This window comes from Pyrgilauda ruficollis, unplaced genomic scaffold, assembly GCF_017590135.1.
Source record: "Pyrgilauda ruficollis isolate IOZ18807 unplaced genomic scaffold, ASM1759013v1 scaffold137, whole genome shotgun sequence".
Classification (NCBI taxonomy): Eukaryota; Metazoa; Chordata; class Aves; order Passeriformes; family Passeridae; genus Pyrgilauda; species Pyrgilauda ruficollis.
In genome coordinates this window covers 894,187-906,860 of record NW_024512210.1, presented here as the reverse complement: position 1 = coordinate 906,860, position 12,674 = coordinate 894,187, and the positions used below count along the sequence as shown (strand labels likewise).

General features: G+C 37.4%; 1 protein-coding gene across 1 annotated transcript; it reads right to left on the bottom strand.

The window, feature by feature from the left end:
- Window positions 1–364: 364 nt before the first annotated feature.
- On the bottom strand, window positions 365–12,608 carry TRIP13 (thyroid hormone receptor interactor 13). The gene is made up of 14 exons (XM_041459513.1): window positions 12,531–12,608; window positions 12,174–12,276; window positions 10,441–10,606; window positions 10,004–10,133; window positions 8,690–8,745; window positions 6,868–6,958; window positions 5,577–5,649; window positions 4,592–4,655; window positions 4,258–4,344; window positions 3,362–3,468; window positions 2,550–2,703; window positions 2,256–2,368; window positions 1,047–1,116; window positions 365–486 (listed from the first exon to the last, which is right to left on the bottom strand). The coding sequence occupies exons 2-14, from the start codon at window positions 12,263–12,265 to the stop codon at window positions 391–393; spliced, it is 1,299 nt and encodes a 432-aa protein (XP_041315447.1). The 5' UTR covers window positions 12,266–12,276; window positions 12,531–12,608; the 3' UTR covers window positions 365–390.
- Between the last annotated feature and the right edge of the window lie 66 nt (window positions 12,609–12,674).

Genomic DNA, 12,674 nt, shown 5'->3' with positions numbered 1-12,674 from the left:
ATATTAAATTTCAAGATAAAAAAATGTCAGTATGAAAGATCTGGTCTGTCACTGAGCATTTTGAATTCTTCCCAGTTTCATGCCTTTTATTTCAGATGCATGGACAGAAAGTTAGTGATTAAAAACACGGAACAGAAGCCTGCCCACTTTTAGTAATGGCAAAAGATGGAAACTGATTTAAAACAAAAATCTTTTACAATACTTTTATGGACATTTAAAATAAAGGTTTCAAAAAATATGCTGTGAACTTCCTTAGTTGTTTATTAATGAATGTTTTGAAAAACCAGATGAGGCATTCCAGGTTTTTAAGGTGCATTTTATTTTACAAATGCATAAAAGTAGCATAACTTGTATAAAAAATATAACAATACAGTCAACTACAAAACAGTATCACACACAGTCTGCAAGATTCTTTTTTTCTTCAAATTGTTTGTCTACTGCAAGTGAAAGGGCCTGAAGAAAAGTTGTCATTGTGACACTGGGGGACTGAAAATAAGAGAACATTTTGTTAGACATACCAAGCAATAGGCAGACATAGTATTTTACATACAAATCACAGTATTTAAAACAGAAATATTTTAATTTCATGTTAGAAAAATTGCAAAATGCTATAAACCAAACTGCAAGTTTATTTAAAATCAGCTAGCACAGCGAAGTCAAAGTCACCCTGTGCAAGTCTTCAGTCACAATACTGTATATTTGCTTAGAAAAAGGTTTGTAACAAATTATTATTCATAAAGTGGTAGAGGTTTGGGTATTTTTTTCCAGCAAGAAATTACAAGAGCACCAATATTAATGTTCATTTATTTAATTAAAAGTAGAATGCTTTTGGGTAGATCAATCCCACCTGTCTTCTTCAATCCCATTCTAAATTATGGACAGCACATAATTGTTTCAAAGCTGCAGAAACAAGTGCAGTTTAGATTAAAAGGGAGGTTTGGACCAATCTTTCACATCAGGCAGTGTTCAGATGTCTTCCTGCCTGTCTCAAACTCAACCCAAAATATAATGAACAGAATAAACTCACTTGAAGATAATAAACTTACTTGAATATAAAGTGCGTGTGCTAGGAAAGGAAGCTTTCTCAGGACCCGGCCACCAAGACCTTCACTTTTTCTATGGTAAAACAGAGACAAGTGCTGCTTAAATGCTAAATATCCACTCTTAAAAGGAGGCCATTCCTTTTTCTGTGTTTCTCCATTAAGTTACTCTAAAAGAACTTCATATGACAATTCAACAGGTCACCTGCAGCTATTTTAGCAGGAGCAGGGAATGAACAGACAAATTCTGCTTGTGGGAGGCTACACAGCATAGTACACAGTACCAGCACAGGCACAGCGGCCTGCCAATGCTTACATCAGGCCCTTCACATTGTTGTGCCAATCTCATGAATTTGGGGGATGTCTACCACAGCATGGTATGGACACAACCACTTTTGGAAGGACTGGGAAAAAAACTGAATGCTGGATCTTATGGGTACTGCCTGTCTCTTTCTACCTACCGTTTACAGTTTTCTTCACCTCACTCACTTCGTATATGTTAGTATCTTCTCCAAGCACTGCTCTGTGTACATAAAATGCAAACCTCTGTGCCTGGAAAAACTCACTCACTTTTACTTCACTCCTCACTGGTTAAGACTGCATACTTCAGGAACAGAAAAAAACACACTTTGCAGACTTTATGAATATTATTTTGTTCCATAGGGACCACCACTTCGGAAAAAAAAATGTTTGATATTGTGAATATAATTTTTATTGTTTCAAGAACTGTTATGCTGCAGTGAAAGACCATTTTCTCTACCAGCATACTCAGCAAACCACAACACTATCTATTTACACTTTACTCCTTTCCCCCTTATATCTCCATGCTAAATACTGATCTAGCAGATGGCAAGGCATTTCAAAACACTTTCTTAGCAGGACCTAAGGCACATGCTAATTCTGCCAAAGTGCATTACAATTCCCATCATCCACTGAAAACTAAGGCTAATCCAGTCAGCAACTTTGTCAAGAAGACTTCAAATGGCAGAGCACAAACCAGAAGCAGTACTAGACCAAACCAGATCTGGGACTAAGAAATGTTAGCAAATGGCAATTGCTTCCACATTTTGTCCCCTGAAGGTTTTTGCAGTATCCCAAACAGAAAAAAAATTGCATTGTTTCAGATCTCCAGTTGTTAGGAAGTTTGGTTACTTTTACACTTCATTCCATAACTCAGTATATATGTGTGAAAAAAGTAGAATTTCAGAATCTTACCTTGAGATTTCTTTCAGTACAAGGCTTAACCTTGACACATTATTTTCTATGAAGCCGATCATCTCAAGCTCTCTGAGTGTCAGAAGCTGCTGTCGAGGATATATTATTTGACACTAGAAATGAGAGTTACACACTGTTGTATGAAAAATAAATGCATTAAAAATTAAATTTTACAGTAAGAGTGGCAATACCAAAAAGGAATGAAATTTATGTATTTTTGTTACTTAGGAAGTATGATTAAAACACAAAATTTACTAAAATACGGCATTTTACAGTTTTGCTTTCAAGTATTACCTTCATCAGTTCTTCCAGGCAAGAAAGATATATTCTAAATATTGCTGCAGTAGATGGAGGTCCAATGTATTGTTTTATGTCAGCTCTGTCTACAAAGGCCATGTCAATTTTCTCTGTAATATTTGAAGTAGTCAGGATAACTACATTGGGATACCTTCAAGACAAAAACAGATTATTAGGTCACATGTAAAAGATTTGTCTCCTTCTGTGACTGGCAAGTTGATACCTTCCTTCCTATGATTCAAATAATTTTATGCAATAAGCTGTCACATAATTCTTGTCAATCAGGAATTACATTAAATGATCTGAAGGTCTTGGCCAGGTATCACCAGACGATTTCAATGCATAGTCTCTTTCCTTCAGCTGTTTCTCAAGTGTCCACAGTTCCTCTAATTCTATTTCAGAAGTGATATATAGTAACTACCTAGAACCTATTGGCATAGCATCTGACACACACATAAAAGATTATGAAAAGAATGATAAATGTGAATCTTTATGTTTTACAATCAACATGTTTTACATTTCAATTTTGACGTCAGTTCTCCAAGCAGACATCATGATGATCTGTCCTTTTTCTCTCCCTGTCTTTAGGGGAAGAATACTGTCCACAGATTTGATTGTCCACCCAGGTACATGTAAAATATTCTGCTGGATTACTCCTATTTCTTTTCCAGATTAGCATAATGAACAAAGAATAACTATTCACTAATTAATCTGGTTGAGTATTCCAAGTAGGAATTTAAATTTAGCAGGAATAGGAATACTGAAACTGTCAATTACCTTTTGCTGTTGCAATAATATGCAAACAATACCTTTTAATCTGGTCTATTTGTGTCAGTACAGCATTGACCACACGAATAGCATCTGAAGGCTCTGTGCCTGCCTTGAAAGCATTGCGGGCTGCTGTGAGGCTTTCCACCTACAAAAACCCAAAACAATCAACCAAAACAACAACAACAAAATCACCAAACACCAAAAAACCCAAAAAGATTGCACTTTTGGAATCCTGGCAGCAAACAGGTAACCTATGCAACACACCTTTGGATTCCTGTGCCTGCTATCTAAAACTTCTTCAAAATCTTTTGTTACCTAGGAATTCCCAGGGAGAAAGGAAGGCATGTCAAGGAACCAAGTGTAGTGAGGGAAATTCCTTTTAAGACAGCAGAATGAAGGCTGGTTTGCATTTTAAATTTTGGAGGTGGAGGAATGGGACACCACCAGAATAATGAATAGGCTGAATTTAGAGTGAGCTTCCCCATAGAAACTCCAATATGACAAAGCTAATAAGGTACATACTTACTAAGTTGCTTTTGCATGCAAGTTTGAAGAAAATCTAATGACAATAAATTGAACCATATTCACGTTTTTTAGAGCTTTACAAAAAATGTAAATAATACAAATCTGGGCTACTTTGAAGTTTAAAACAATATTCCACTTGTAAACATGTAGCAGCAAAGGAAATCCCACCAAGAAAGGTTTCATTTCATTTTCATCTGGAATTTGCCTGCTAAGTCACACTACGTTCCTTCCAAACCTCTCAAATCTGCAGCAATCAAGACTAAAGTTCACTTATCTGCACCATCATATAGCTTACGAAATAGCATAAATGTGCTTTTATTGTTCTTTTTGAATGAGCACTATTGCAGCTCCTTCCCATCAATTTCCTTTCTGCTATATTTTATGTACAACAGTGCTATTGGAATCATACCTCATCAATCAGTACAAATACAAGAGCATCTCTGTCATCAACTAACTCTTGGATCTTCTGGAACATCTTGGTTACAAGCTTGCCACTCTAGAAAGACACCATATGCATATGTTAACTATTTCCTTACCACATAAGGTAAGGGGCTTATCATATTTAAAGGTGTAAATGCCTGGTTTTAAAACAACTTTCTAATAAAACTTCTCTTTAAACATTTTCAAACATATGTGTTGTGAACAATCTTTGGTGCACATATTTAGGAAACAAGCTAAACAGAGTAATTACAGTGTAATTTCTAAAATACATAGTTTATTTTATTACGTACATCAATACATACCTCAGAAAACCATTTAGAGAAAAGGCTATGGCTGTTTATCTCAATTAACTGTCCATACCTATACCTAAAGTATGAAGAGAAAAAGAAGTATCAACTCCATTCTAAATAAAAATCAGAGATATCATTAACTTCTGTAAGTCTCATTCCTGACATTCTGACCCTGGAATTCTGTGAATTAGTACTTTAAATTACTTACCTTTCAAAATATAATACGTTTTACCAATATTATTTTTGTTGCTGGAACGTGCCACGTTGCTGAAAATGTAACTAGAATTCTTATATTAAATTGCTATTAGAATTTCTTCATTAGAACAGTGTAAGTAACTCTTTACCATAACAATTGCCTCATTCTTATCTTTGTGTAATATTTTCTTCAGTATAGCAAGAAGTGACAAAGTATCTCAACCACACAGCTTGTGATTTTCATACATTCTTTTGGGATAGAGTCAGATCATGCCAATAATTACACATTATTTATGCTACACCTTTTATTTTATATAACATTTTTTTTAGTATAGATTTGTTAAGTTGCTATGAACTTTTAGGCTATTTCTTATGACTTGTCTGATATACAAACTGACCTCTGCAGATTGCAACATTCAACAATCCAAGTACAAAAGAAATTAGTTTAAGAAATCACTACCTATTAAACCGGCTCTATCAAAGAGTATGGAGATACAAAAACAAAAATACTCCTTGATCCTTTGCCCTTTAATACTTACTGATGTACAAAGTGAGCAGAAATACTGTACTGCCACTGGAATGTCTTTTACACACCTGGGACAAATAATTACACAATATACAATGCCTTAAAATATCCTAATCAGGCTAGCAGATCAATTTTATTGCTAGCCTGGTGCACTACAAAAAAGAAAACACATTAGCACTAAGTTACTTGAAATTAAATATGAGATATACTTGGGCTAGTGAAAAAGAACAACTAAGTATAGTAAGCTAAAGTGAAAATTTTCCAAAAAAATATCACCTGTATGACAGTCGAATTGTCAGCTTCTGAGCCAATGCTTTACAGAGAGAAGTTTTCCCAGTTCCAGGAGGGCCTGATTTGAAATCAGATCCATGTATTACACAGAGTCTGCATTAGATTGTTAATGACATCTAACAGATTTTTGACAACTTTATTTCATTACAGCACTAATTGTAGAGTAAAATCACAGCAGATAATGATTGTGTAAACCAGAGTATTTTGAGAAAATTACTTCTTTGACTACAATCCTAGAGCTAATGCTGGATTTTATATGTATGCAGACACCATAAAGTTAAAACACTCAACAGCAAAGAGTATCACCCCTGCAGGGCTAATCCTCATCAGCATTCTCTATAATCAGTGCTATGCTCAAACGTCTTCCTGAAACACACTCTTTTAACATGGAAAACAGAAACATATCACGATCAGTTTGATCAGCTGTCCACTTCCCCAGAAATTCCTTCCTTGGGGAAACCCAGATCATCTTGGGAACTATACTCTGAGACAAACCTCTTGGATCTGATTTAATATCCCATAGGAGAGCCACAAAGACTTGTTCCAAAGAGGCAAGTACAAGCACAGTTACCAGAGAATGAGTCTGAAATAAAGTCTTTCAAACAAAAACAGCTAAACCAGAAGCTTCTAAATTGACAGTTGTAACTTAAGTACAACCAACAAATATTTCCACTATGACCTTTTATTTTTGAATACCAGTCTTGATGACAAAATCAATGCAAGATGCACTTTGCAAGAAAATTGATTCAGTTGATGCTAATCTCATTTGTGGTATAACCTCAACAGTAAGCTAGGACTGACTGAAGATTACAGCTTCACTAAAATAACAGTAACTAAACTAGCAAGAGCTGGCAACAGAACACAGATTCAACAACACAACACAGACTCCCTTTCCAGTTTCCCCAAAGTTTTTAAAAAGCTATAACTAACAAAATATTTAGCACTGCAATAGAAGTTTAACTAATATATGTCTCCTAATATCTTCAGTACCTGCGTTATTTTTGTTCATTATGTAAAAATGCAACAATATCACTTAAAATTAAGAAATCCACAGTTGTCACTGCACTGTAAATTTTAGAATTTAAATTAATGCAAAACAGAATATGTGAACATTGATTTGACTCTGACATTACATTTCATCCAAATTTGTACTATTGAGGTGCTGTTTTCATATCACCTCATTTCACTACACAAGACTGCAGTATAAGTCTTTCCAGAAGGAAAGTATAAACAGACGGCCAATGAATCTACTTGGTTTAAAACAGATAATTTTTACCATGCAGCAAAACAACTCTGTTCCATGATATCAGGTTGCTGTCAACATTTCTGTCGGAAAATAATAATGTTGTCGTCACATAATCAAGTAACTAAATGAAGAGGATAGATAGAAAGACACAAATTAGAGCCATAACAGCAAATAAAACCACAAATAGAATCAATCTCTAATGATGTCTATTGTGTACTCATAATAACAACAAAAAAAAGAGCTCATCTCTTTTAGGCATAGGCAAATTTATTTCTGCAAAGGATGGGAATTCATTTCTGTCCTGCCCTCAAGAATAAGAATAGCGTGTACTTGACATAAATGGAGTTCTGGAACTTTTAAAATTAATAAATTAAATGCTTCAAGGAAAGGAAATTGATTTCATTTTACATTGTCCCACGTACTATGTGTCTATAAAACACAAGATGCCTAAGCACAGAGAATCAAAGACTCAGAATCTGGGTCCTGTTTAGACGTTGCAGAGCTATATATTGGTACAGTTTGTTGTAGTCAGCCCACCAAACAAAGCATTTCCTGTCACATTTATTTCTTTTTTACTGAAGCATTTGTATCAGCTGCTATAAGGAATTCCTAGATTAATTCATTACTCCAAATAATGGAAGTTGCATTTCCTGGAATGCTTGCCTCTAAAAATACTGCAGTTTCATTTTAGAATTATCTAGAATTAGGAAGTAGAGAACTCTTTCAATAAAACTAATATTAACTTCAGGTGTCAATCTATAATGACTTTCACCTATAATAACACCTGATACCACATTATCTTCTGTTGCTCTTACCTGCAACTAGCTTTAGATGCCTGTGTGTTGATGGGACAATACAGTGGTGCTCCTGCAACATCTCATGCTTGAGATGGAGCAATCACACAACAGCAAAACCAACTGAACTTAATCCACATATTTGTAAAAATTCTATTAATATTGTGCTATTTTGAAAATTCACTATTTTCACTACTAAAATTCAGCAACTATTCAGAGGCCATAGAACCCAAACATGCTCAGGCATTCTCATGGTTTAAAGAAGGAAGATTTATCACGATTTTACAGTAATAGTAGTAGTAGTACTGGTAGTAGTTCAAATTTTAGCCATTAAAAGCAACCACTTCTTTCTACCCATACACACTTACACTCAACAGTGATCAGCTTGCTGTTATTCAGTAGACTAGCAAGTCTAATTAAATAGTCTTGTCATTTCACAGATGACTTTGAAAGCTGTTCCATAAATTACACAAATGTGGATGTATTAATTGGTATTTACCTTATAAATTAAGAAGTACAATCACTGGAATGTTTTGCTTTTCTGTATTTGGTTATAAAGACATAAGTGAGAATACTGTATCTATGGTATTACAAATAAGCTAATGAATTAATTATTTGTGTCCAAGAACTTCAGTTAGAAGCTGAATTGAATTATTTGTGTGTTTTATTTGCATCACAATTACTAAATTTCAGATTACAGTACTAGTGTTCTACAAGCTCTGGCAGTTATCATCACAACCTCTGATGAATGCACAGGACCTTCAAGCTAGAAAATGACCCCATGGAAGTGTTTTGTTTCTTTCCAATATCTTGCCAGCATTCAAGTGGCTTTAGTCAAATCACTGAGTAAGTATTTGCATGAACAGTAACAGTGCTTGCCGACATTACTGCCAAGCCCATTAACTGTTTAGCTGCTGCCAGAAACAAAGTTAAACTTCCATTCCCCTCTGCCCAGCCTGCTCCCATATCTCCATAGGATGCAGCAAACTTCAAACAGGCTTAATTTCAGCTCTTACTTCTCCTCAAGCAAGTTTAATTGTTATTCATTTCCAACTTACATTTGATTTTACTTCAGTGTCATAGACAAGACTTTCCCAAAGGCCATGGAATTCAGCTGCAAAAGCAATATATTATATACCTGTTTAGGATAAATCAATCTGGAAACCTGTAACTCATCATTGCAGCACAAAACAGTTTTCAAATTATGCTCAACTAAAATGAAGAATTAAGAACACATATATGAAAGCAAGTAAAGCATCTGTGGGGGAAAAAAAAAGATATTTTTCTCAAAATGCAAATATCACTTTCTAACAGAAAAATTCAGCAGTTTCCCAGCTTCTATTTCCTTCAATAACTGTGTCAAGAAATTGATGTTAATTTCTTAACATGAAATGAAAAATATTGTTCCTTCCACTCTCAGTAGAGGATGAACTTACACTTCACCAAGGGAGCAATGAATACTTGTGGTAGGAGGATTCTAAGGAAAATTTTATCATTCAACTTTGTTTTGTTTTGTTTTAACATCAAGATGTAGAGGACCAAAAAAACCATGTAGCTGAATAACGCATAAAAAACTAAAGTTGTCATTTGAGTATCAATCATTCCTAGTTGTTGGCTTCTAACTTTCAGCAAAGAAAAGTAAAAAAGACTGAACAAGTATAAACCACAAAATTGTGGCAGTACTGTCAGTGTATCAGATTTAATTCTTCCTGAAAACTAATGTAATGGATAATTAGGTGTTTCACAACATGGAAAGAGTAGGAAATGTTTCAAAATTGTCTCTCTGAGCTAAAGCTCACACCTGTGCTTTTCCTTTCAGGCAGAGAATCCAATTTCCCCAAGCACAAGACAGTAACAGGCAGGTCTGGCTCTATCACAGAGGAAAGCCTGATTTTTCCTCTCCAGAAGACAAGGACTAAATGTCTTTATTTTGTTTGTCTGTTTCATGTATAAGAGCAGTACTGTCATAGGGGCTGGAAGCCAGCAGTGGGCTCTGGAAAATGAATATTTAAAGTGATAAGCTTCTTGTGGGTCTTCAAGTTAAATAAAACTTGGAATGCAACCACCAGTGTTAAGAACTTGCATGCTTCTGATTATGACTATATGTTTTAGACCACAAGACCAGTTATTTCCACACATCCACAAGCATTACAGAAATAAAGGATGTGTTTTCGAATCACCTGCAGCAGTTCAGTCAAAACCACAAAGGAAAATGTCCAAATATATTTGTTGCATAAAGAAACAAGTCAAAACATATTTGTTCTACAGACATTAAATACAAATAGTACCTTTAATACATAACTACAAACACTTTTAGCCTTTGCAATATTTTCTTTATTGCTCCAGAGCTCCCAGAAATGCCACACAGGTACCTGCTGGTAGCACCCAGTGGTGAGCTGCAGTGATATCCTCATTCTCTTCTTCCAGGTTTTCAGAGGTTGGTCCTTCTTCAGTCAGATGAAAAATATGAAGAGATAGACTGCTTGTGCTCAGGTCAATCGGCTAGAATTAACATAAAAAGATTTGTTACCTGTCATATTTCTCATTCAAAGCTAGATGAACAAAAGAAAGTTACAGTTCTCAGCTGGCATTTATCTCTGAAGCCTACTACCTCTGTTTCAGACCTTAATAAGCTGTAAAAGAAAGTTAGCCACTTTTTCCTAGTTATACTAGTCAGCCTAAGAAGAGATACTATATCATCAGCCTATAGACCATGTCTTGCTTCTGCCCTTAGGGTACCACAAGTCCACCTACAACTAGTTCAGGGGCACACAAACAGAGGTGCACAGGTATTCTTGACCAGGAATACCTGTCTGTCCTTCAGTTTCAGCTCTGTGTCCACAATTGCCACAGACTGCACGTTGTTGTTAAGGAAAGGGTCGTCAAACTCCGTCCACTTGTAATCACCAAACACAATGTTGTGTCTGTTCAACAGCTTTAAGACACTCGTCCTAATATCTTCTTTCTTGGCCACACTAACAAGAAAGAAACATCATTACTTTATGGCATTGACATTTATAAAGCAATTTGAATTAGTGTTGGAAAGCATTATTTCATACATGAGGCTTTAATGGAAAACAGCTTCCATCTCACACACACCAAAAAACTCAACCAACCAACCAACCAAACCCCCAATCCTAAAAAAACAACCAACACAAAAGAACCCCAAACCCACTCAATCCTCCTCCAACATTCTACAGGAAAAAAGAACCTGTCAGATTCAGTTTGTCTGCAAAAGCAACAAGCTTGATCGCAGTTTTTAATTTGTGCATTAAAAGACATAATCCAAATAATACCATTTGCTCTGCTTGAGGACATAACAGGGGATACTGAAAGAGACAGCTAGAAGATTTCAAGAATGGAAAGCAGTTATGCAATCTGTGTTTCAGCAGGAAACCCAGAAAGACTCAGGGCCAAGCTACAGACTGAATTTGGTAAGCTTAACTTGGAAGCTCCATTATACTTTCAGGACAGTTGAAACATCAGGATGGGGACATAATATGGGGAGAATTCCAGAAGAGACAAAAACTACAGGAAAAGGAACACCATTTGAAGATTTAACTTAATTTTGCAATTTCAATGATCTAGAATCAATGCAAATTCTCAGTTCTCTATTAAGCCTGGCAAAAACAGCACAGTGTATATTTTACACCCTGATTTTTCTAACACCTCAGACATGTTCTCCCATATCCTTCAGACATCCAAAGTGGTAAGATAAGAACTGGATAAATGGACAGGGAGGGTTGGACTGTCCAGCTCAGAGTGCTGGGATTAGTACAAAGATTAAGCTGAGCTGTCAGTAACTTGGGTGGGGAAAGGCAGTGTGGTGCCGTTAGCTTTGGGACCAGCACTGTTTTTGCATTCCTTGACAATGGGATGTAAAGTGACTGCAACAAGGTTATGGATATCACCAAAGCAGGGAGAACTTTCAGTATTCTGAAAGGAGGGCAGGGCTGCTGTTCAGAGGGACCTCTGCAGGTTGGCAATACAGTTTGACTGGAAGCTTTTGACGTTCAGCAAAGGTAAACATGAAATCTTAGCTCTCCATCCACTGCCCAGATAACAAAACAGATCAGAGACCAACTGGATTATATGCAGTTTTGTAGAAAAGGGCCCGTGGGTACTGGTGAACAAGTTGGCAAGTCAAGTGTGCCCCTGGTACAAATGAAGAAAACCTTATTTGAGGCTGTGCTACCAAGACTGCAGATGTTAGGGAAAGCAAGTGTTTTCATCCACTGGCTTTGTAAGACCACATCTGGAGTACTGTGAGCAGTTGTGAGCACCAACACAAAAGACACAAGGATAAACTGGGGCAAATCCAGAACGTGGCCAACAACTTCAATATGAGACTGCATGACACGACCCACAAGGTGAAACTGAGAGAAGTGTATTTGTTCAATCTTAGGAAGAGACACAGGTGAGGAGACTCCCGGGAGAGCACAGAGAAGGCAGAGCTGGGTCCTGCGGGCTCTCGGAGGCACGTAGAACGAGGCCGAGAGAAAACAAGCACGAATGGCAGCAAGCAACGCTCTGATCAGAGACCTGCTCGACTTCTGGTGAACTTCCACATGGATCTGAACGCTGTCACACACGTTTGGGAGAGCTTGCTTCAAATCTCCAGCAGCGTCTTCCATCTTTCTAGCTCCTAGGGGAAAAGGGATAGTAAAGAGAAGCGACTTCCAGCGACCGCTACACGCCCAGGGCACGGATGGCCCTTTCCAGGTGCCCCCTCCAGGTGCACACCGCCACCCGCAAAGACCGGGTACGTGATCGGGACCAGGATCAGAATCGGCACTTCCCTCCCTCAGAAGATGGCGACGACAGGCTCGGGACACGCCGCGAGCGCGGTCGGGCGGACGAGCGGCTGCTCCCGCCTCAGCGCTGGGGACAGGGAATCACCTCAGGCAGGCACGGCCTCGGGAGCGACGCGCCGGAACGACGGGGATGGCGAGCGCGGGCGAGCCTAAGGCACCAAGCACCCACTGCGGCAGCCGCTGTTTGTAAAAGGCGCGCTGGGCGAGGCAGGACCGGCCCCTCACCCGG

Bases quoted from the DNA above. Each gene is read 5' to 3' on its own strand.
- TRIP13 (XM_041459513.1), bottom strand. From the start codon at position 12,265: ATGGAAGACGCTGCTGGAGATTTGAAGCAAGCTCTCCCAAACGTGTGT. The intron at 10,134-10,440 runs GTATTCCTGGTC...TGTTAATTCTAG, and splicing joins TGAAACTGAAGGACAGACAG to CCGATTGACCTGAGCACAAG. The intron at 1,117-2,255 runs GTAAGATTCTGA...GTTTTACCATAG, and splicing joins GTACTGAAAGAAATCTCAAG to AAAAAGTGAAGGTCTTGGTG.